We start from the raw sequence: 24,588 nt of genomic DNA, 5'->3' as shown, positions 1-24,588 counted from the left end.
AAAATATCTCAAAATTGTACTTGTTGTCAGGAGTGTTGCCTGCACCGTTGTGGAAATGCTGACCCAGAAACCACCCTGGGCCGAATACGAGGCAATGGCGGCCATCTTTAAGATCGCAACTCAGCCCACAAAGCCTGTGCTTCCCGAGAGTGTTTCCGAGGCAGGCAGGGACTTCTTGCGGCAGGTGTTCGTGGAGGAGAAGTGGAGGCCGACTGCAGAAGTCATGCTCAGCCACCCTTTTGTTCAGGGTGGCTTTTGAACCTTTTAGGATCCCCGCCCGCCGCCTGCCATCGAGGCCTCCGCGGTCTCTAGCGCCCGCCTCCCCTTCTCTCTGGCCCCGCCCCCGTCCCCAGGGACCCCCTGTCTGTCACTCAAGGCTCCAGAGCCCCGTACCACTCTTGACTCAGTGTCCCCTTGACAATCACCAGTTTCTGCCTTGCCCAGGACTGAAGCCCCTTGCCTCCTTTCTCTTTTCGTTCCCAACTGGCTTAAACGTGGTCACTTATAACAGGGAGGCTGGGTGGACTGTTTTCGGCCGTCCTTGTGTTCTCCAAGGCATCACCGTTTATTCCCCAGGAGGGGGGGGGGGGGCATGGTGGGTGAGAGAGCGCACCTAGCAATCCAGCTCGCTGATAGGACTGTAGATCACCCTGAAAGTCACCCTGCTCAATGAAAGCAATGAAAACACCGTTTTCAAGAACTATTGGCGGGTCTTAACTACAGCATACTACGCTCAAGCAACTGCCAACACCGTGTAGGATTTTAGCCTGGCACTATGTGATTGTGATTCACTCGTGATTGTTTTCGACCAAAAATGTATCGCGTGACATTACTGTACTATAAATCAGTACTGTACTCATAAGCCTAAATTAGCTATGAGCTGAAAATTCTGATCATAAAATATTTTTTATGTGAGACAGACAATAACGCGTGTACAAAGTCACGAGGGGATTTCTATCATGACCTGAAATATGTAAATGTATTTTTGTCAACGCCTTACAATAAGAGTTTGTAAGTGAGAATGTCCTTTTTTTAACTATAGGGTTGGCGGCGTTAGTTACCCATGACTCATAGCACTCACAGCCCAGTTTGGAAGGAGTACATTTGTCAGCCATTGCACTTTTGATATCATGCATTGAAGCATTTCCAACAGGCAGGATAATCAAATGAGTAAATTGATATTTTTATATTTGACACTTTGTTTTATTTGTGTAGTTTTTGTTCAAATGTTAAGAATACCAAAATGTTTGCATTATAGCTGGTGAGGTTGATGTCTATAGGCAATACCAACGCTACTACTGGGAGTGAAGCCTAGTTTATACTTCATCATACGACAATGTAGAACTGAATTTCAACTAAAGAAAATGCAACATTGTCGTCAGTGGTGCACTGGCTGCTTCGCGGGACGCCACAGCGTTCTTCCGATTTTTTTGTGTAGGATCACACACACATGCATGCTAGAACGCATTCCCCTCGAATCTCCATTCATGAGCCAAGTACGCAAATGGCTACTTTGCATAACTGGTTTACAGGCGTGGAGTGTGCAAATGTATCCTCACTCAAAAATGCCTCAGTCACAGTCGAAGAAGAGAAAGATACTTTGTTCAAAGCAAGCTTTTTTTAGTTTCGTCTCCTATAATTTTTTGAGTAGATTTAAAAAGACTAAAACTACACCCATAAACCCATAAAAGTAAATTGAATCACCCGGTAAAATAAAATAATGCATGCCGTGCTTGCGTGTGATGTCATTAAAAGTTAAGTTTTCCACCAGTAAAATAACTCGCCATTACACCCCTGATTGTCGTACTACGAAGTATAGAGTAAATTAGGCTTTTAGTCCAGTTGTTCTCAACTCTGGTCCTGGGGACCCATATTATTAACTCAATCCGTTAATTACATTCGCCCAGTGTCCCTGATGAGCTGGTTAGAATGAAAGCCAGCAGTATTCTGGGTCCCACTCCAGGACTGGAGTTGTGAACCACCAGTGGGCTGTTTAGCTTCCTTGTAGGGAGCCCTGTTCCATATATAAGTGGCCAAAAATAAATGGAATAAGTTGAAAAGAGACACATAATGTAAATCAGCAGTTGTAGGTTGATTTAATTTACAGTATTAAACTTAGATTTTGTTGTTGTCACTTAAGAGCCGTATGGCCATTTCGGTTTCATGGCAGCTTTTGTGCACAGTAGACTGTCCAGACCAAATCAGTTGTATTAACATTGAAATGTAATGCCTATGAAGACTCAGAGTATGCAGAGAAATTGCATCGTGAGCAGTGTCTCTAAAGCAGTCTCATTGAGACTGTGTTTTTTTTTTAATATACGTTCAACATGCATCCATTCACCCATTGCCTTGTTTTGGCTTTGCTTTCTACAGCAGTGGTTCCCAAACTGGGGGTCCCCACATTATTTTGGGGGGTCCCCACAGATTATGTGCAACATTGTTTTCTCACTCAACAGTAAACAAACATACAATATAACTGTATACAGGGTATCTGCACATTTCTAAAGTTAAAATCGAATGACCTTTAAGACCTTTAAAACCCAATTAATTGACACATATTGTGACAGAAAGAGGCAAACAACAGAGGGCCCTGCCGGGGTAGGTCACGGCCCCGGCGGAGCGCTCAGAAGACTCCCGAATTTGACTATCAAGAGGAAGTAAAAGTCGTGACAAGGTTTCTGTAGGTGAACCTGCGGAAGGATCATTACCTGATCACCCTTGCGCAGGGGTCCGGAGGACGATACCGCTTGCCACGGTTCCGCTCCGGCGGGGTTCAAAGGCTGCTAATACCCTGGTCCGGACGCTCGTCCGGTCCCCCTGGCGACCCGGTTGTCTTTGACCCGTCGGCCCCTTAGCTCGTCTAGAGGGGGTGTTCGGCCGCTTGTCTCTGGTTCTCTCCGGTCCAAGGGCTCCGGTCCCTCAGAGGCATACCATAGGCCCCGCCGCCCGGACGGGCCCCCCCCCCCCCATGGATTATTTTGGGTGGTCACGTCGTGAAAAGTTTGGGAACGCTTGTTCTACAGTACCTTACCGAGTCGTATTGTATGTCACCCGAGGCACACACTGTAAAGGCAGAGCCAAATGTTTTAATTTGAAATGTGGACATGGGTAGCTAGCTTAGGCAAATGGCCAGGTATAATACAGTGGCACTTAGCAAAATCTGTTTTGACCCTGATCAGTGCCTTATTCTGCTTTGTAAACAAAATAATGTTCACACCATTATGTGGGAAGCATTTTTCCACCAGGGTGAACAGCTATTCAGTAGAAAGCACACAGGCTTTGCTGAGGTTATTTTCTATATTGAGAAAACAAAAAGAAAAAGGAAAAAAAACAAAAACATAAAATGATTGTACTGTAAATACATATTGTACTGCACTTTTGTATGGATTTCTTTACATTATATACAAATCTATTTGATGGAATACCGTATGTATACAGTATATTGTACTGTTGGATAGACAGGAATTTGATCATCCCTGAGCGCCTACAGGCAGTTACAAGAAGGTGGTTTTTGATTGGGGCAGAAAATAATATTTTGCCTTAATGACAAAGCCTTGAAATGTTAAATGTATGAAATAATTGAACTTTTGTACATTTAACTTAATAAAAGAAGGGTCTATGCCTATATTCACCTGTATATTGATTGTCTTGTTTTATAAACATATGTAGGCCCAACGGCCACACTGAAAATGTATTTTTATCTGGTTGCATTTTCACAGAATCTCTGTCTGACTTTCCTCCCCACATATCTTGACGGTTGAATTCAACGTTAGCATGTGTATCTACTATCTAGGCCTGTCACAATTATTACATAATTGCCTAATCGCAATTATTTGAGATAATAGCAATTATTTTTTGCAAGCTCAAAACACATGAGCTTGTAGACCTGCCACTGCCAGTATATACCGGTAGTTATGAAATGATCTGCCCTGTACACCTTTTGTTACCAAAACCTAAAAAAAACAAAACAAATTATTTGTATTCATAATCTTCCAATGAATGTTCAACAATTAAATATCACTGAGAGCAAGGTTAGTTCAGAATTATAATTTCTTTCTAAATGCTGTTTTATGTTACTGTGACACGTGATGTGACCTCAATGACATTGCGTTTCATCGGCGCTCGAGGATTTCATATTGCAGCCATTGTAATAATAACACAGAACCAGAGGACACACCTGGGCTTCTACGGCTACGGGTCATGTTTACATTCACTTAGCTGTCTGGCTCACTCATCACTCCCACTACTCAGTCCTGACACTGAGAGGGAAGTACATTAGCCCCTACCCAGGATGCACCTTTGCTGTTAACTAGGGACACGTGTGACTGTGTGTGTGTGTGTGTGTGGGGGGGGGGGGGGGGGGGGGGTTCACGTAGTGAATAAGAAGAGTTGGTAACTGTCATTTCAGTCAGAAAGGAGTGACTGGTGTAGGTTTGTCAGTGCCAAGATGAGGGTCAAATGTCACACGCTGTGGCTGAAGATTGGATTGTACTGGAGCTAGCTATCAATGTTTTGTGCGTGTTGTGTTGGATGAATGTTGTATGTGAATCTATGTAATAATATGGAAGAAATGTTTTTGATGATATGTTTAAGACCCCAGGAAGACGCGCAGTAAGCTAATGGGGATCTAATAAATAAATCATATCAACCAACGGCTGTACCACCGAGACCATTTCCCATCCCAACACTTACAGTATCCAGGTGACGTGAGAGAGGCCATGGCTTCATATCCATTTAATGCAACAGAAGAATTAGTTATTTTCCCCACAAGCATGTGAAAGGGGAACTTTATTTTTTTCTTCCATTTTAAGTAAGAAAGTGTTTAGTGATACAGATTTGACTTGGACCACATCTTGTATTGTCCCTTCCTGGTGTGGTTGGTACTGTACTGTACTGTACTGTAGGCTGCCTGCCTGATGTGTACGTTACAGTACACCACCCAGTTCAGGAAGGCAGTGGAGACCCAGGGCAGGGTGGTGAGGCTTGCTCTGCCAACCCCCTCCTCGCCGCTGGGCTAGAGGAAGGCCCCATATCCCTGCAGAAGATCTGGACTGCATACAGGTAAACATTTGTACACTCTCAGGGAACCTCAGGGAACCCTCTCAAGGAACCCTGAGGGTGCCTGAACCCCACTTTGAGAACCCCCTGTCAGGCCTGGTTTATGTGATGTCCAACAGAGGGCACCAAAACCATAGATTGAAATTTATTCTCTTGTTTTCTCTTTCTAAGGTTGACTGATGTGACGTCTGATGTGGTCAGGTGAGTTATTTCCAGGGCCGTGCTTAGTTGTAGGCAAACTAGTGCTTGGGGCACCAAACAGTCAGGGGACCTGTTTTTCATCTTAAATATTAGAGCGTATATACACTCACGCTCATGCTTTCTAAGGTGTGATTTGGGGCCTAAGGATGAATACAAAATTAATATCAATATCTTAATACTGTCCAATACTTAGATAGGGTGGGGGTGCAATTATGACAGGAAGTTGCTGTTTCAAATAGACACTCGTGCTTTCTAAGGTGTGATTTGGGGCCCTGGAGATGAATACAAGATCAATATCAACATCTTAATACTGTCCAGTACATACTGTAGATAGGGAGGGGGTGCAATTATGACAGGCGCAGTTGCTGCTGTCAAAACAAATATTATAATATTATATTCATAGGAGACCATTTCCAAGGGTGCGCTCGTTTTAACTTTACATACTCAAGTAGGCCTACAGCTCAAGCTGCCACTTCATTATTGATTGCAAATGCAAAGGCTCTGATATAATAATAATAGTGAATCAATCAATAAATACCTGGACATTTTGGTAAAAGAAGACCAAAACGAAAGTAGCCTACTCTTTCAACTCCTCCTCCTCACTCCCCTGTGACGCATACATTATTGCATTATTTCCTCATTCTCTTTCCCGGAAACGTTGTTTTTCTGTCAAGTTTAATGAGCACAAACAATGTCCCGGAGTTTTCGTCGCGTAAACCAGCTTACGACTCTTTAAGAAACACCGGAATAATAATCATGGCTTGTTGCGATGAATCAACGGTTCACTACGAAAACATTCCAATGGCTGCACTGAATATGAGCGTGAGAAAAAAGTTCGGACTGTTTCTGAACCCAAGGAGCACCGTGGCCGCGGACTGGATGGCCGTGGCCGAGCTCATGGGCTTCTCATATCTGGAGATCAGAAACTACGAGTCGTCAAGGAACCCAACATTAGATATATTAGACACCTGGCAGTCCAGGAGTGGGACGTGTGCGACTGTTGGGAAGTTACTGTCCATCCTGGAGGAAGCGGAGAGAATGGACGTTGTGGAAGACCTGCGTCCCATGATAGGTGAGTGTGTGGTACCGTAACTATCCATCGTGGTCCACGATAGATAGATCCACGATTCGTGGAGGAAGGTGAGGTTCCAATCGGGCCTATCGCCTATGTGATGTGGTACCCGGCTTGGTAACAGGATAGGTGGCAGTGGGCATCACGCACCAAGGAGGTACAGTGGGCATCGGTGTTAAATTGGCTATTTCTTTCGAAATAATAAAAAATAAATAATTGAAATTGAAAAAATGAAAATGAAATACACATACAAATGAAGTACACAATACTTAGGCCTACTTGAAATACTTGGAAGTAAAACACATGATTTAGAGTAAGATAATGATCACAAGGTCTAATATTTCTAGTAGGCTACAGTAGGCCTATATACTTTCCATTATTTAAGACACATTTTTTTTAAATGTTCAACATTTTGGACAAAATGGGTAGCCAATAGAGTAGTTGTCCTAGTAGTGCCCACTGCCCAGTACCCCCAGGGCTGCCAAGTGCCAACACATCAGACTGTGAGAATCCAGCATATGTTTTTTTGGGGGGTGGACTCCCCCAGGGGTTCTGGGGGACTTCTGCAGTTTCCAAATTCCAGCCCATAGACCCCATCACTCCACTGAGCGAACTGCTTGGAAGCTAGAGTCTGATAATCAATGCTCTTAGCTCTTAGCACTTTCCAAGTGCTCAAAGTGCTTTACAATGGTTCATTCATTCATACATTGGGAGGTGAAAATGAAGATACCAACATACCATGATCATGAACTGATCTCTTGCAAAAAATGTTTGTGCGCTTGGACATTATTAGATGAAGACATCAGGAGGCATCTTGAAAAGAAGGAGGAACCACCCCTTCAAGTTCCTGTGGTAGACAGCTGTGCACCCCGCACTCCAGAACCTATCACCACACGAGACGAAGAGGGTCAGTATATTTATTTTTACTTTTTTTACTCTACTTTTACTAAAATAATCAATACTGCAATCTAGAAATACTCAATTACAAGTAAAAGTGTGGTATACAAATTGTACTTGAGTAAAAAAAAAGGATAATAATAATATTTACAAACAATAAAAACACAACTAATACATAGAATACACAAATGCAAAACAATGCAATATAAAATGCATTCCCATAACACAGCAACAGTGATGTTGGGTGGTAGGGTTATTCTAAAATGTTATTTAAAATATCCACTGAGATGGCACAAATTAGTTCTTGTAAGCCTTCTTTTTTGTTAATGGTACTCTAAGCCTGATGGTAACAGCTCAAACTAGGGGCGAAGAGTAGAGTAGAGTCATTGTAAACCTGAATTGCCTTTTTGGTTATGGAGTGGTTGTGTATGTCCTGAAGTTGCAATTGTTCGTCTCCAAGGATCTTACTAGCCTAGTTGAATAAATACTAAAAGGTTAATCGGGGGGGCTCCTATTTGTTGATACATATTTTTGGAGTTTATTCCTTTATTAATAGTCCACACGTGAAGATTGACAGTAAACGGGGAGAGAGAGCCGGAGAGGGATATGCAGCACTGGTCACCCGAAATCAAACTCAGAACTGGCTGTCAGGCATCATATCACAAACCACTCAAGGGAAATATGATGTTTCCTAAACCATGTATTTGATGTCTCCTTTTTGTGCTATACAGGTACACCAGAGTTTTTTGACGCCTTCATCTGTTACTGCCAGAGTGACCTCAGTTTTGTCCTCGAGATGATTCACAAGCTGGAACAGACAGAGAGCAGGCTGAAGCTGTGTGTGTTTGACAGAGATGTCCTCCCAGGTTCCTGTGTGTGGACCATAACAAGTGAACTCATTGAGAAGAGGTAGGCTCGCCTCACATAATATATTATCAAGCTGTTGTGTATATTCTGTATTTAATCAATCAGGGTTATATCTCCGCCAGCCAAAGGCTGTGTGCGTGCGTGTATGTACGTGATCCGGAGCTAATCTCAGGTTATCCAAACGGGATCAAACTTTGCATGCTACCGGTAGGCCAATAAACACGTTCCGAGAGAAAGAGAGAAATAGCATTTAATTTAGGGGCTTGTTTTAATAGTAATGGTTGGCGGGAAACTGTGTATTTCATGCATACTGTCTGGTCTAATGTCCAGGTGTAAGAGACTGGTGGCTGTTATTTCCGACGAGTACCTGGCCAGTGATGCCTGTGCCTTTCAGACCAAGTTTGCCCTCAGTCTCTGTCCTAGTAAGGCCGCACACACGTACGCACACTCACACTCACACACACACACACACACACACACACACACACACACACACACACACACACACACATTGATTCTGAAAAAGACAAGCTGAAATAAGAATGCATTAATATTATAATAATGTCATATTGTAAATCTTTCCTCCAATCACCATTTCAGGCGCTCAAACCAAGCGGCTTATCCCCGTGGTTTACAAGTCCATGAAGAAGCCATTCCCCAGCATCTTGCGCTTCCTCACCGTTCTCGACTACACGCGGCCTTGTTCAGAATTGTGGTTCTGGAGTCGATTGACCCGAGCTCTCTCGCTGAAGTGATCAAGAACCACGGAGACCTGCAGGGGAGTCTTTTAATGGTATAGCAGCAAGCAGGCTATGGCAACTGTGGTGCCATATACCATGACGTTTCTGTTGATGTTTCTGTTGTTCAAAATAGCTTTGAAGGAGTCATTTTGGTGGCCAGCCTGTGAGGGCCTGTCGTCGTACAACACGAGTCAAATGAACAGACTCATGGGTCACAGTGGAGGCTTACAGAGTAAGACCATACCATAAAGAAAAGGCTATAGTCTTTCTTGCAGCTAACCTGACTCCTTTTTTATGTGCCATAGGTGCTCCCTAAAGCTTCTTTGGGCCAATGGAAATATACAGGGTTGGGTAGTAGCTGACTAGCCTGGCGCGGTCAGACTCATAGCAAGGGTTCACTGATGTCGCGGGGAGGAAACATCAGTGAACCCTCGCTATGAGTCTGGCTGTGCCAGGCTAGTAGCTGACTACATGTAATCTGGATTATGAAAAAAATGTATCAGCCCAGTTTACATTTAGAAGAATATGTAATTAGATAATAGATTAGAATTAGAATTATTATTAATAATTATAACAATTCATAATGATAATATGGATTGCATTTTTATAGCGCTTTTGAGTGCTTACTCAAAGCGCTTACAATGGTCCATTCATTCATACATTGGGAGGTGAAGCGGCGAACAGTCAAAGCCAGTGTCCTCACTTCCCACATTCACACACCAATGGTGGCAAGCTAGCACTGACCGACTCATTGGAGAAATACATTATCAAGGAAGTTTCAGTGCCACCCCCATCATCTCTGTGTAGTATCCTCTGTGTAGGATGCATAAATTGCAACAGCGACTTTGCAACAGTTCTGTTTTGTGGTGGCTATCGGAAGCTCAAAGAGGAAATGCGTGTTGGTGTCAAAGGCAACCCGTGATGATCCTGAGTGCAACCACAGCAGTGTGAATTCGCATTCTAAGGTATCCTTGTTTTGATAAACTGTTAAAGACCCCTGCTCTAATGTCAAATGGGGTCTTGCTGATGGAAGTATCTATGAGACAAGTAAGATCCTGGACTGATGACTTCCCCTTGAGTGAACCTGTCAATCAGCTTTTCAGCCATGGTGGCAACACTTTTATCCAGGGAGGGACCACTTCACACATGTACATTTTAAATAAGTTCTCCTCTTGTGGTACAATATAGCAATGTGTGAAACTATCATGTTCAAAATGCTTATTATTATGCACCGAAAGGTACTGCGAGTGAGTATGAGGATGTTTTGAGAGTAATAGAAATTGCAAACTTTTCACATAAAAAAAAGTATGTTGGTAGAGAGGACTAAAGGCCAATAAGACCTGAGACCGATTTAAAAAATGTCTTCGTTTTTATGTCAAGGGCCCCAAAAATTATGTTTTGGACCCCCAGAAGCAAAGACTTGAGTTACAAATGTTTGCTTTAAAATGAATATATTCAAATACATTAAAACAGTAGATCTACATGCTGCACTCTCTCTCTCTCTGTGATATTTTTTTCATGTATTTGAAAATGTTACGTCAATAAATGGTCTTCAAAGTTACATTTTGTTTATTGCTTTTAAATGTGCACACAACCATTTTTAGCATTGGAGCTGTATGCTATATAGAAAACAGTGGCACAGTAAGCATATACAGTCTATGAAATGTAAGTATAAATGTATAGTCAATCAGCGAGTCTATGAACAATTGAATGAATACATAATCGCCATTGAATAGCCTACATCAATTATATGTACAGTACAGTATCAACACAGCTTGTCAATTCATATAATGTATTGTACACTATAACCAGGCCTTCAATCGAACCTCAGTCTTCTGTATTGGAATCAGTAGTAATAAAATAACTTATGAGTAATAGCTTTGACCTGTCCACGGACTGTATTTAATATGGAGTCGTGTGATGATTTATGATTGATGACAGGTCAGGTCAGCACGGTGCGTGTGTACCATTTTTCTCCAGCATGTGTCATACTTGAGCAAGGGCGGAACTCCGAAGCATTTAACATACACCACCAGAGGTGTCGCTAGCGGACTCTTGACAAAAAAAAGGAACAGTAGGGACTATAGGGAGGGGTCCAATTCACAATTGACAATTGAACATCCAATAATAAAGGGAAGAACACGATACTGTCCAATTACACAACAGAACGTTCACACGGCCACACGCCTATCGTCTGACACCGACAAACAGCCATTGAAAGTGTGGCAAACCATTATAGATTGACATGGCCCTGATGACTATGTAATTTAACACAAAACATTTCCTTTGGTCCTTGTATTAACGGCAACGCGCTTGTCTAAGTACTCAAAGAGGCTTATGTGTGTGGGGGTCAAGGGAGAGGAGGAAAAAAAGAGAACAACTTTATCAGGGCAAACTCAGATAAGCAAATGATAAGAATTAAGAGCAATATAAATAAAACACTACAAATAAAAACATTAACTACACATCTCCTTAATCGTGTGTATCCCCTAACATCCAATATATATATTGGGCCCGTTAAAAAGGACTGTCGAAAGTAGAAACATCCTCTTGAATCAATGATGACCGTGAGTAGTTTACAGTACATAATAATGCCACACTCAATATGGCCGCCGTGCACGTCCACTTTCTGCCCAATAGAAAATGTGGTGGGCGTGGCTGTCGGGCTAGTGTCAAACTTTGGGAATGACAGGAGGAGTGCTGCAGGATTCGCAAAGAAAGAAGGGGAATTGTCGCCCTTGTTGGTCCTGTTTGTTTGGGATTTACTTTGAATTCTTTTTTTGACACCCAGTCTTTGGATTCAACACAACACCCTCTCACAGAACAGAAGATTGCTCGGGCTGCTCAACAGATTCTGCAGCCATGTCGGAGGACCTGAGCTCCCAAACCTGGTCCATCAACAAAGATGACTATGAGCTACAGGAGGTTATTGGTATGTATGTAAACCTAGCTTGCTGCTAGCTTAGTAGATATAAGATTGGAGCCTGTTAATTAATATCGAGCTGGTCTTATTTTTACCACACGTCCAAAGTGCCATTTATGCGCAGTGTAACTGTCAACGACAGAAGAAATGCACCTTCTTTCCTGTGAGCTAGATAAAGTTGCACGCTGTCTTCGGTCTTGGTCAGTCCCAGCTGGGCGGTGTTTTGACTGCGAGTCAATGGGTTTTCAGTAGTAGGCGAGGACGGAGAAACACCGTCCACACGAGCTGACCTGGGCTGGTAAATGTCCCCCGACTATGTGTGCTGGATGGATGGGAGAGCAGGACCGCGAGTTAGTATGAAACGGCCTCAACTCTCACGTGCATAGTTTTTGAGAGAGAGAGAGGGAGAGGGAGAGAGATTTCGGTAGGCTACTGCATTCCGCCTTTTAAACATAAGTGCTTTAACCAGTGTATGACCACTGGTCATACACTGGTTAAAGCAAAGTAGGTTTAGCTTTATTTGAAATGAAATTGGCAACTTTACTGTGTGTATATATATATACTGGCAACTTGCCATTGTATATCATTTTAGTTATCTCTCTTTTATGTGCTTGGTGGTGGAACTGGAAGAAACAGTTGCAAACAGTAATGGGGAAATGTCAGCTGAGCTGCACGACATGGAGAGAAACCCTGTTATGTTACATGTCTTCAAGGCCAAATGCCAAAGATATACTGTAGGTCTCTCAGCAGCATCAGACTTCCCAAAACACTCACTATAGTTGACTAGAGTCTAGTAAACTAGTCAACTATAGTGAGTGTTTTGGACATTCCGGATCGTGATCCTGTTCTGTCCCAGTTCGGGATATTGTTTGAGGTCATTTACTGTCTGAATGAATTCATCCAGGAGAATTTGGCAGGATTATTGTGCATTATACAGACATAAACAGTGCCTTGCCCTGTTCCCCTTTGCAAAAGTAACTTGATAGTTTTTCTTGGCAAAAATCAGCAGCACTTTACCTGAACTTACTGTACCACTTGAAGCTGTTGGATCTTGCATGACTGGAGGGTGTTTACATTTATGTTGTGTGTGTGCACAAACTTAATAATGTTAACATTCAATATGCATTCACCTTCAAAGTTGTTGCAACACATTCTTGGGTGTGCATACTCTAATTTCTCCAACCTTTTTAACATGTCAAACATTGGTAAAGGAAACACTATAAAGCTGCTGGGTGCTCTGTGAACTCTGTGAACCTTAAAAGTTGTTATAATGAAGACATTTTAGTCAGGGAACACATCTCACAAGGTTTGAAATTCAGTGTCTCTATGGGAATCTGACATCTGTAACAGCTGACGGAAGTTGGGGTACCAATTAATAACCTATATGCACCTATGCAGGGACAATTTACACATTTTCATTCTGCTTTAAGTAGCATGTGAGGGTCCAAAAACTATATATATATTTTTGTTTTGCAAGCATTTGTTTTGCAAAAAACGTTTGTAGCCCCTGCCCAAGGAGAGTTTTCTTTCTTGGTAAGGAATTTATTTCCAGATTGGACATTTTTCTGATTAATCCTTCACTAATACTAATTTCTATAACTTTTTATTTTTATTTTTACGTGTGAAACATTGGTAAAAGAACACTAAAGCCACCAGGTGCTCTGCACAGTACACCCTCCCCAGATCCTTACTCCTAACCCTAACCCCACGCGGAAGCCACAGAATGCCACACTGTTCCCCCGCACTCTAACGCAGGGGTAGGCATGGGTGCCAACTTTGGCACAGGGGAGGGTATAATCACTTGCACACTGGCATAAGTGTGTGAGAGAGAGAGGATATTTAGTTCAAAATAAAATAAAATAAAATAACATGTCAATTAAAATAAGCCCCCTCACATCTGTATGTAAATTACATCTTTAATATGGGACTTCTACTTGAAATAGAGTATTATCTACATTGCAGTATTTATACTTTTACTTAAGTAAAGCATGTGAGAGTGATGCCCCACTAACTGCTGACCTTATTGCACCTTTGCGTGACTTTGTAAACAAAAAGGAGAATGCAAATAAGTAAAGGCAAAGTATTGTCCTTTCAAACTGTTCCACTTGTGGAAGCTCATAAATATGCTTGCAATTGAGTCCCGGCTTTACACACCTCCTCTCTGCTGGTGGGTTGTTGTCTCTAGAGAGGGAAGTTGTGTTTATATAGAGAGTCCATTCTGCAGCCCTCGAATGAACCGTTCTGTGTGTTTTTCTTAGGCATTACCTGTTCTATACACATTTCCCCTCCGTTTCTTGGAAACGTTGAACTGGAGGAGGGTACCCCACAAGATAACGCCCTGCTTTTCTGCATGCACACAGATAAAGCGCCTCTTGTATAGGAACCAGCTTTGTGGCATTTTCTTGTGCTGAGTGATAGATTAAAGTGCCAAAATTGTCAACAGAGCTCCAAAAACTGGTATGGCTGCTTCACGGTGGAGTGGGACTGTAACCCACTTTATTATACAGTCAGTTTATTCTGGGAGGGAATGTGGTTCACAACAAGCCTAAACTTAATTGCTTGTTGGATTTGTACGTACCTCACCCCAGGTACCCTAACCGGTTACAGACCGTAAAACTTTAACCAAATGTATTTTTTTCTTCAAAATGTCGACCCATCTGTACCATCACCCGATTTGACTATGTGTTTGCTTAGGCAAGTGGTTTTCACAGTGGTCCCCACTCCCCAGCCAAATAAGGAATAGTTTAATTTGTTTATTATAATTAATTTCATTTAAAAATACCAAAAGAAATCACACCTGTGTGAAGTGAGCGGTGCAACTGAACCGTGTGGGGGTCCCCGCAACATCCAGACCCCCAGGAACCCGCCCAGGGGGGCGGCCTGTTTCCGGCGATGCTTCCCGCGTCCGAAACGGTTGAGAAGTGACAGAGTTACTGCGTTGCAGCTTTCCGTGCTTGGACATGCATACATACAGACACAGGGACAGACATACAGACACACAAAGCTCCGTAATGGAGCGGAGGCACCGCTCAAAAATCAAGTTACTATTATAACAGTTAACAGTATGCTAAACATTCACCACTATGAATCTATTTCTCATGTAAAATTGACATTCAGACTGTTTCATTCAGTCCCTACCCTAGTACATTATTACATTACAGTATAAGCACAGAAAGCTGCAACACGTTAACTCTGTAACTTCTCGACCGTTTCGGATGTGAGAAGGCTCGCCGGAACCAGGCTGGCCCCCTGGGCGCATTCCTGGGGGTCTCGATGTTCCGGGGACCCCCCGGGGACCCACACACAGTAACTCTGTCATTTCTCAAAGATTCCTTCCAAAAAAAAAGTTATAGATGCACCACTCAGTTCACACAGGTGTGATTTTTATATACGTTTTGAAAACGTCTGGGACATAATGCATACTTTTACTTTGTATTTCAAGTATATTTTGATGCCAATACTTTTGTGCTTTTACTTTGAATACAGGAGTTTTACTTGTAGTGTAAGTATTTATACACTTTAGTATTGATACGTGTAAAAACATGAATACTTCTTCCACCTCTGGTCTCCTCGAGTCACTGTTAACATCAGTCAAATATGTCAGAGGAAGATTTATTCCTCGCTCTTATACAAATCTGTCCGCCCTGTTGTGCTAGTCCTACAGTATACACATGCAGTACTGTATGTATTTCTCTCTCACGCTCTCTCTCTCTGTCTCCCATCTCTTTCTTTCTATCTCGCTCTCTACAAGCAGTTTTTCTTGCTTGCTTACCATCACCGGCCAGCTTTTTTTAGGGCTGACCTTATGATATGGGCTACTGCAATTTCCTCTTGCGTTCCTGCTGCTGCAACTTCAATGGTCTTCCTATTTAAAAACTGCCTCAGGTTTGCGTTACTATCCATATCTCTGGCATTTCTTAAGTCATTTGGGCTGAGGTTGAGGAAATTGTGGGAAATGGGTTCATAAGCCCCAAAATGAAGATGCACAAAGAGCTGTTCCACTTCTGATTTAGACTGAGGGATTAGATGGCAATCAGGTGACTTCTCTGAAAACGTTTTGCTCGGGTTACCTCCCCCCAGTGTGTGCACAGTCTGCACACACACACACACACACACACACAGCCCTGTCTCATAACAAAGCAGGGAATTTAAGACAGTATGTCCAGCTGATGACACAGAGCCCTTAAATTTAAGATTATAAACGTCCAGAAATTGCTTGCATAATATAGAAGTCTTAAGTGTGGATTTTGTTAGATCGACTTTTGCATTGGGGTAGCGTAATCTCGCCTAACCGTTTGTGTCAGTAGGTTAGGCAGTAACGATAAACGGAAGTTTATAAAATTTAACAACTACGTTTATTCCTTAGAGTGTTAATTCATTTTACTGATTAAATTGTGGCATTTTTGCAAAAATAGCACCCTCCAAACATTAGGCCATCGGAATGGAATCTGAACATTCTATGACAGATGGATCTTGATCCCATGACCATGCACATAATGTGTGCCGAGGTTTGTGTGAGTTTTTTGACAAAAGTTGTGTTTTGAAGAAAATGTAAAATGACAAAAGCTTGACAGGTTGAAATGGGCATGGGCCATGGAATGGAATTCCAAGGAATTGATTGTACAACAACCTACGATTTATAGTCATCGGCTAAAACATGCAGTTCTTCCATGGCCTACTGGGAGTGTGTGTGCAAAGTTGCACACTGATCGGTCCAGACAGACAGATTGGCGGTTGGGGATACAAGAAGTAGTAGTCCATTTACACACTACGAATTAAAATAACACAGGCTTTACAGTGTAGATTGGGGTCCTAGAGACAATATACATACCAAACTGGGTGTTTTTTGGAAATAGTAAAAGAGTTGAATGACTTAAGCAATATTACACGAGAGGGGGTGGTTTAACGTCATTAATGCATGCCTGCGATGCTGTGAGTTCTGAAAGCGACGCAGAAGTGCATTTAATGACGTTAAACCACCCCCTCGAGTGTAATATTGCAATTCTACAAGTTAGTTACCCTTAAAACTAAGAGAATCTATAATTCAATGACCGATGTAGTCACTACGACCACAAATGTCCCAAGAAACTAGCTAGCCTAGCCACCGAGTCTGCTGCGCTCTCATAATGTGGTTTGAAGCACGGCTAGAAAGCGGTTTCAACCAACCAGATTGCTTCCTCAAAACGACCTGTTGTGTAATATTAATTTGACCTTCATTAGATAGACCAGTGTTATTAGTTTGTTTTGGCTGGCTGCAAGTTGCAGCAGTTGCACTCTGCCTGACCAGGAAAGAAAAATCTTAATAAAGTCTGTTTAAATTAGGCGCAGGCTGTCAACCTAATTAAAAAGGTTTTAAATGAATACCTCCTTTAACGTTACCACTCCGCTCCATCGAAACTGAGACAACTGTAGGATCCCAGGCTTACCTACAACTTTGATACAATGTTCAGAAGTAGTTGGAGCATATGCCTTTCATGCGGAAGGTTGTGGGTTCGAACCCTGCCTTGGGTCGACATCAGCAAGGGCAGGCGTTCGCAACGGGCTCCTAAGGCCAAATCAACTGGGTTCAGATCTGAGCCAAGTCTCTTGAGGCTTCGTACACACATAAAGAACAAATGTTCTGTGCTCTGCCTGTGTTTAATGGCCGCCCCAATGCTTTTCCAATGGAAGTCACGTGGTTTGACCAAACACTTGTGTTTGATTGCCCCCCTCCCCCCATTCATTCTTTATGTGTGTACGAAGCCAGAGGAGGTGCGTCTGAAGCCTGTCCTGGGTCTCCGGACGTAAAAACGAATCCGTTCAGAAACGGGTGAATTGAATGTTCTTCATTCTCCCTATGATAGATGGTAATGCTACTGTATGTGACTGACTAATATGCTGGGAAGTGGAAACATCTTTTTATGTGTTTGACTGTGGTTTGTTTTGTGGTGGTTAGACAGACAGAGCTTTATTGGTCCTCTGGGAGAAATTCTGTTGTCATTGGTTAATGTTTGTCATGTTGCCATCTGGCGTTGGATCCTTATCTTTGCAAGTAATGCTTAATTTGATACTCCATCTAATCATGGAGTCACATGCAGATCTATTTTAGATTTGTGGTGTATGACATCGTTGTACGGCGAACTTTAAATCTGGCTCAACGCTCGAGTCATGTTTTGGAAAATCATACCTTAACGTTCTACTCTCCCTCACACAGCGAGAGCAGCAACATTTTGGTGAGTTTGACAGTATAATGTGCTGTAGTGTACCTTTTTGTTTGAGTGGTGCAACCACTCCAAGGAACAGCAATGTCCGTGTCCGCCTATGTGTCGTCCGCCTATGTGTTAATGAGCACGAGTATGACTATTAGTACCAGCTGTTGTACAGAAACAGAGAGAGAGATAGTGCTGTACTGTTGCCTGCTAATGAGAGCGAGAGAGAGAGGAGGAGGAGGAGGAGGGGGGGGGGAGGGGAGTTGCACCACTCAGTTCACACAGGTGTGATTTTATTGAAAGGATAACCCCCTTGACATGTAGCATCTCGTTTTCAAGGGGGTCCTATACTAAGAGTAAAGTAAACGGAATGATACAACAAATACTGTACATCCATGCACACACACACAGAGAAAGACACAATACAAAACGGAAGCTCTCCTGTAACATCGTCGTGCCAGACCCCAGTGCTCTCATAAATTAATCAGCAACTGTGTATTTGTGTTGGGGATGGTGCAGAAGTGCATGTGATTTTCTAATGGAAATATTTAATGTCACATTTAAAAAAATGTGCCACGCGTTTTGATATTGTAGATATATTTGACTTGAAATCCTGTTTGTTTTGTTTTATTTTTTAATTGGAATCCTGAAAAGTAAGATTTTAATTTAATTTAAATGTATTTAGTTTTATTATATATATATATATATATATATATATATATATATATGAACTTAAATGCAAATACATTGTACATAAAGACAACATTTTAAGTGTAACAGCTGAAATCAATATTATATCAGTATTCCTACATCAACCTGTGGGTGAAGGTGGGGGCCCCGGACCCAGTGTTAATAACCCATGAAAAAAAAAGACATTTTAAAGAAATTCCATAATTCAGAAAACAGAGGTTTAATAAGTAGTGAAAATAGTCGATCTACAAGCTTGTAGATCTGCTGAGAGACATCAAATGTCTCTATGGGGACCATCTGCATCGGACTGCCGGGACACAATAATCAGTATTTCGGGCCACAGTCAGACTAGTTGCTACTGCCTGCATGGTTGCCACTGGCGTGATTGCGCGAGCCATGTGTGACATTTCTCATTGTACCTCAGAATAATGTGCGGAATGTGAGCGAGGCATGCAGAGGAAATGTAATAAAGGGCGGATGGCGTCACGTCACACAGTGGGACTTGCCTGCCTGCCTGCCGAGGGCAGGAAAGGCAAACACAGGGCTGCTGCCATGCCGCTGGTCACAGCAAACACAGGGCTGCTGCCCTGCCGCTGGTCACAGCAGCTCATGAAGGACGGCATTGACACAGCCACCCCCCATCCAGGGGCCTGCTCCATTTAGCAGCTAATTCCAGTGCTCCGCTAATCCATGCGAGATTATTTTTGGGGTGGGCTCAGTTTAATGTTTGTATTTTCCCTTTTTTTGGCTCTCGTCAACAAAGTGAATAGTTTTTATTTTCTTCTTCAAATAATAGACTCTTCAGTACCCCATCTTGTTCGCCATTCCTCTGCATTTAGAGTACTTTATGAACTACAATTGTATACTATATATATATATATACTCTGGTGTGCAAGTGCATATGTATATCTAATTATATATATCTTTGGTACTTTTTCTGCCTTTATTGATAGTACACGGTGAAGAAAAAAAAGCTATTTGTCATGTTTGGCGGTAAGCCAAAAGGTTCATTTAGTTCCCGACTTGCATGTGAGCCAGTCGCATGTTATACCACGTATCATTCCTGTGCGGTTTGCTGTCTCTACCCTACATAATGACACACTTCAAAGAGGTGGATCAGAATGGGCCTTTTCCTGAATGCAAGCATTCCATGCGGAGAGACGTCAACTCCCAGAAGAGCAAAACAGTGTTTACGTATAGTCATTAGGTTGAGACTAGGCCAACACTGGACAATCTTGCCCAGGCAGTGGTGTGTTTTTTTTTGGAGGGCATACCATAATTAATCCCTCCCAGGCTCACCTACTATATATACACACGCGCAGGTCGCATGTGGTCACCGAATGAACTCTTAACATTATCATTATCACCTCAATAACCACACACCAATGGTGTGTGGTTATTGAGGTGATATGTCCAATCATACGATTCCTTGGATGATTACTGGACTGTATTCGATTTTCTTTTCACATCTTCTTAGACGATATACTACGTACCGTATAATATACGGTATGTACTGTAGTGGTAGTATACACTTAAAAAGGCACTCAAAGGCACTTAAAAAGATCTATTGTGAACAATAGTAAGCTCTGGTCTTGCATGTACCCTGGTCTGCATTCACCCATTAAGAGGTTAACAAGTCTAATGCTCATAAGGCAGTGAGGGCTTCCCATGGGTGACTTGACCTGTTATGGGGAAACACACTGTAGAGTCTCTGTTGTGCTTACAGGAAACATTGGCTCCTGTTTTATAAAGAGCACGATTGTTTTGTCAATGTTTCTCCTGACATTTAATTTAGTAATGTTATTGAGTCACTAATGAGATTCATATAACGAATCACTTTTAAATGATGGAAAACATCCAAGGGGGGGGGGGGGGGGGGGGGGGGGAGCTTGGGGGCTTGGGGGGGAGAGAGAGAAGCTTGGGGAAACCCCAGTGATGTCACTGGTAGGCAGGTTTTGTAACGGTCCACAACATCTTCCAATGAGATGCAGCGTGAGTAGATAGAAATTGTGGTTGAGAACCACTGGATTGTGCTGCAGCGACAATAAATTCATGTCCAGGACCCCCACATTGACGTGCATTTGGCCGTGGACCCCCATCTGAAGAGATTTTGCGCCAGGCACTCTCATAAGAGAAGATTTTCAAAATCACTATATGAGTTGAATAATTCCAATCACTTTGTAGAACAAATGGGAAAGCAAAGTAAACTGTCCCCCGACCCCACTTTGAGAACCGCTGAGTTGGGGTGTGAAAGATGGATGTGTACTGTATGTACAGTATGTATGGTTAATCAATCGGTATGACAAGAGCTAGCCTACATTGATTGAGGGATGTTTGACCAAAATAAGCTACTATAAATAGAAATGTATTTGCCATGAACTGCCCTATTGTCTCAGCATTCCATGGTGAATATACCGCCTTACTTTGATCAAGACTGTGATCTAAAAACTGAAATTAATTCAGAGGAAATGAAATATGAAAACTAAAGCAGAACTTAATGTGATTCCATTCCAGCTCTAACACAAGCCTTTTATTCCTTCCAACAGGCTGTTGCGAAACGAACACACCACATCAGCTGGGTCTACTTTACTCAATTTTGCCTAATGCCTAACTCAATATAATGATTTGATTTAGAGTAGACATCAACATTCAAAACAAGCCAAACCCAGCATTAGTACAGTTTAACGCACAAACAAAAATACGCGTGTGTGACTGTGTGTATAGGTGTATTTTTAGTTTGGGTCAGATAATCCTGCAACGTTATAAATTAATCCATTATTCTAAACAGGCACTTTAATATGACATTTTCACACTGGGACTGTTTGGTTCGCTTAAAAGGGACCATGGAACGGTTACCCCTTTGGCCCGGCTGCTGTGAATGTGCATTCGAACAAACGGACCATGTTCTGGCTGAAAATGCCGAACTCGATTAGTTTCCAAACGAATCACGGTGCGGTTCGTGCATTCAGACTTTATACAGGACCAAATATAGGAATTTAATCAAAATAGCTGTTGGCAGTTGTGTGAGGCTGGATCTGATTAATAATTAGTTTTGAAGGCATGTCTTTCTTATGGGAATCATTATTGATATGACAGCTGATCAACTTCATGTCATGAGCTGCAATATAAACGTTATCCTACAAAGGGCCTACAATAGACTCTTCTTCTTGCATGAGCCAGCGCATTTTAACGAGACAGGTTGTAACATGCGCAAAAAGAACAGATTTACAAGCTATCGACACATTGTGGTACACGGTATGGTACAGAATGTGAGCTTGTAGATCTGTTCTTTTTAAGCTTGCGCCACCGGCCGCACAAAGTTATGACGTAGCTACATGCAGAATGCAGATGCAAGTCTTGTCTGCGATGCTGTGCAGCTGGGTGGATACACATTACACACGTTCAGATAAGGATCATAACGCGTGTTCTCTCCTCAAAGTTTGATGTCAAATAAGCCGAAACACAACGTTGTTGCGCTATGCATTAGATAACTCTCTCTCTAGTCATGTGGGTTTTTAAAGTGAGCTGGGCAATGAGTGTCTGTGATCTCTGTGACTATAAAAGAGAGAGGGAGAGAGAGAAAGAAAGAGAGATGCTTCAAATCGGTTCTTCCTTTTTTGTCAGAATCAGTTATAAATAAAAGCGTTCTTCAAGAGTGTGTGTGTGTGTGTGTGTGTGTGTGTGTGTGTGTGTGTGTGTGTGTGTGTGTGTGTGTGTGTGTGTGTGTGTGTGTGTGTGTGTGTGTGTGTGTGTGTGTGTGTGTGTGTGTGTGTGTGTGTGTGTGTGTGTGTGTGTGTGTGTGTGTGTGTGTGTGTGTGTGTGTGTGTGTGTGTGTCCCAGCTTAGTAAGAGGTTCAAAGTACAAATATTTAGGTCTACCGTCGAGCCGATTCTACTCTATGGCTCAGAGACATGGACACTTTCAAAGAAATTAGAGAAACGGCTGGATGGCACTTCTAATGAGAGTGCAAAATCTCTTTTGGAAGAGCCATCGACTGCCAACCATCGACTAATCTAATATACGGCAAACTTCCCCGTGTTTCTTCACTAGTCCGATCCAGAAGAACACAGTTTGCCGGTCACTGCTACAGAGCTGACATCTTTGCAGAACACATTTCTTTATAAACTCGTCTCGTACACATTTTATCCATAAATCATACAAATCGGTGTGTGTGCACGCTTCCTCCTGAAATGCGTGCGTTTTGCTTCATCTTTTTTAATAAGCTAGCCTGTGAAATCTGTGCATAGCCTACTGTTTTTACAGTTGTTTTATTATACAAAAAAATCACATAACAAGCTTCTGTTGTAGTGTGGCAGTGAAGTAATCTTCCATGATAGAAATAATATGGCCTGTTTGATGTTATTTGTTCACTTATTTGGTTCGCTTTACGACTTTGTAAACGCGAAACGGACCAAAATAAAGAATCAACAATTTAAACATTTGGTCCCTGATCCGGACCTTCTAAGCGAACTTTCGATGTGAAACCGCCCTACTGTAAGTAGCCTGCCCCAGCCTGTGTAATCTTTGGTCTAGAGGGGGTGCGTGCCGGTCAAAAACAGGCGGTGGATCCTATTGGTTCACTGATCTGAGCGTCCGACAGATAAATATTGTGAAAATAAGGTGTTTGTAGATCAGCTATTTTCAAAATTGTTACCTTGTTCTTATATTATTTGACAATTTGTCATATATTTTAGTAGTTTGTTGATGTTTGATGCAGTAATGGCTCTTTGCATTACATTTCTTCTAATTTTTGATGTATTAAAAAGGTCTTAAATGTCCTAGCTTAAATTGTCACTTCACTGTCATGTGAGGACCCCCCAAAAATCATGTGGCGACCCCCCCTGGTCCAACTTTGTCAACCACCTAAACCTCCCTAGTCGAGGTACCAACGCAGCTCTGAGGCAGCCTGTCTGTCTCTTTGATATCCAGCCTTTGTGTGTGTGTATCTGTCATGAGACTGTTTGGCACATGAGATGTCGCTCGGAGAGAGAGTGTTTTCAAAGCCCTGTGGAGTCTCCACAATGCACACCCCCTCTCCTCTTTGTGACGATGGCGCTTTTGTGCCGTTCCTCTCGCTTTCAATGACGGCGGTCTTATCTTATCTATCGCTGCTCGCTGTCAGTTACAGACAGTACCTTCTTTCAAAAGAATCATGATTGGTCATTTTTATTAGGCTAATGCAAACAGTTTCCATGATTCCCGTTTGTTCAGCTAAGTAACTGAACTTGCTCAACTCAAGGATAGGAATCCTATAATGTGAATCCCAAAAGGACCCTAATGGAATATAAAATATTGAATGTTCACTTAACTGGATTACGGGATTAAGAACAATGCAGTCAAAGAACACATGGCTGACTTTGTTCTCATCCGAGCAGAATAATGTGGGCTTCTCAGAAGTGAGAGCAGCCTCCAGAAACCCAGAAGGTTCCTGGTTCTAATCTATTCCCAGCTCCCTGATCCTGGCATTGTTAATTAATTAAAGGTGAATACCACTCATTTTCAACATTGAACATTGAATGTCATTAATATACCTTAGAGTTGTTGTGTGGAAGTAATAAACAAGTCCCGTCCCCCCCCCCTTCTATTTAGCCTAGAACTGGAGGTCTAGAACTGGAGGCCTGATCTGTACTTCATGATGTACTTCATCATGTTAATGATTTTTTTTCAGACCTCCAGTTCTAGGCAACACAGAATGGGGGGGGGGGGACTTTTTGAGTGGTGCAACCACTCCCTTATACGGAGCTATGTTTGTGGGTGGGTGGCTGGGTATGAGTATGAGCACGAAAACAGCATGGCTGTTTTTCACCACCTGTGCGCAACCTAACACACACACAAACACACACGCACGTATTGACTGTATATATGATGATTTCAGGTGTGCCAGTACAGCACAGTGGCATTACAGTACAGTACAGTACAGTACAGTAGAGGGACCGCCACACGGGGTCTGGA

General features: G+C 42.4%; 3 protein-coding genes across 7 annotated transcripts in view; all 3 read left to right on the top strand.

The window, feature by feature from the left end:
* Positions 1–3,637, top strand: part of map3k22 (mitogen-activated protein kinase kinase kinase 22) — a 61,272-nt gene extending 57,635 nt beyond the window's left edge. For both annotated transcript variants that reach the window (XM_080793375.1, XM_080793374.1), the window contains one exon: positions 31–3,637. In XM_080793375.1, the coding sequence (XP_080649501.1) occupies positions 31–259 (229 nt within the window). In that variant the 3' untranslated portion in view covers positions 260–3,637. The remainder of the gene's footprint in view (positions 1–30) is intronic.
* Positions 3,638–5,926: 2,289 nt separating this feature from the next.
* On the top strand, positions 5,927–10,390 carry myd88 (MYD88 innate immune signal transduction adaptor). 3 transcript variants are annotated; one of them, XR_013966142.1, is made up of 6 exons: positions 5,927–6,331; positions 7,125–7,238; positions 7,960–8,137; positions 8,426–8,517; positions 8,696–8,936; positions 8,969–10,390. XR_013966142.1 is itself a non-coding variant. In XM_080793606.1 (5 exons), the coding sequence occupies exons 1-5, from the start codon at positions 5,938–5,940 to the stop codon at positions 8,848–8,850; spliced, it is 933 nt and encodes a 310-aa protein (XP_080649732.1). In that variant the 5' UTR covers positions 5,927–5,937; the 3' UTR covers positions 8,851–10,390. The 3 variants fall into 3 exon arrangements, 1 of the variants encoding a protein (XP_080649732.1); XR_013966143.1 differs by having other exon boundaries at positions 8,696–10,027; positions 10,165–10,390; XM_080793606.1 differs by having other exon boundaries at positions 8,696–10,390.
* A 1,140-nt stretch (positions 10,391–11,530) lies between these two features.
* The window catches only part of oxsr1b (oxidative stress responsive kinase 1b), an 80,438-nt gene continuing 67,380 nt past the window's right edge, over positions 11,531–24,588 (top strand). For both annotated transcript variants that reach the window (XM_080793377.1, XM_080793376.1), the window contains exon 1: positions 11,531–11,767. In XM_080793377.1, coding sequence (XP_080649503.1) covers positions 11,698–11,767 — 70 coding nt within the window. In that variant the 5' untranslated portion in view covers positions 11,531–11,697. The remainder of the gene's footprint in view (positions 11,768–24,588) is intronic.

Source organism: Protomyctophum bolini (assembly GCF_963924005.1).
Source record: "Protomyctophum bolini genome assembly, chromosome: 21".
Taxonomy (NCBI): domain Eukaryota; kingdom Metazoa; phylum Chordata; class Actinopteri; order Myctophiformes; family Myctophidae; genus Protomyctophum; species Protomyctophum bolini.
Note: the sequence above shows the minus strand (reverse complement) of the source record. Positions and strands in the feature narration are given on the sequence as shown.

Excerpts from the sequence above, each read along its gene's own strand:
- myd88 (XM_080793606.1), top strand. The coding sequence starts at position 5,938 with ATGAGCACAAACAATGTCCCGGAGTTTTCGTCGCGTAAACCAGCTTAC. Across the intron at positions 7,239-7,959 it reads CACCACACGAGACGAAGAGG|GTACACCAGAGTTTTTTGAC; the intron begins GTCAGTATATTT and ends TGTGCTATACAG. Across the intron at positions 8,518-8,695 it reads TGCCCTCAGTCTCTGTCCTA|GCGCTCAAACCAAGCGGCTT; the intron begins GTAAGGCCGCAC and ends TCACCATTTCAG.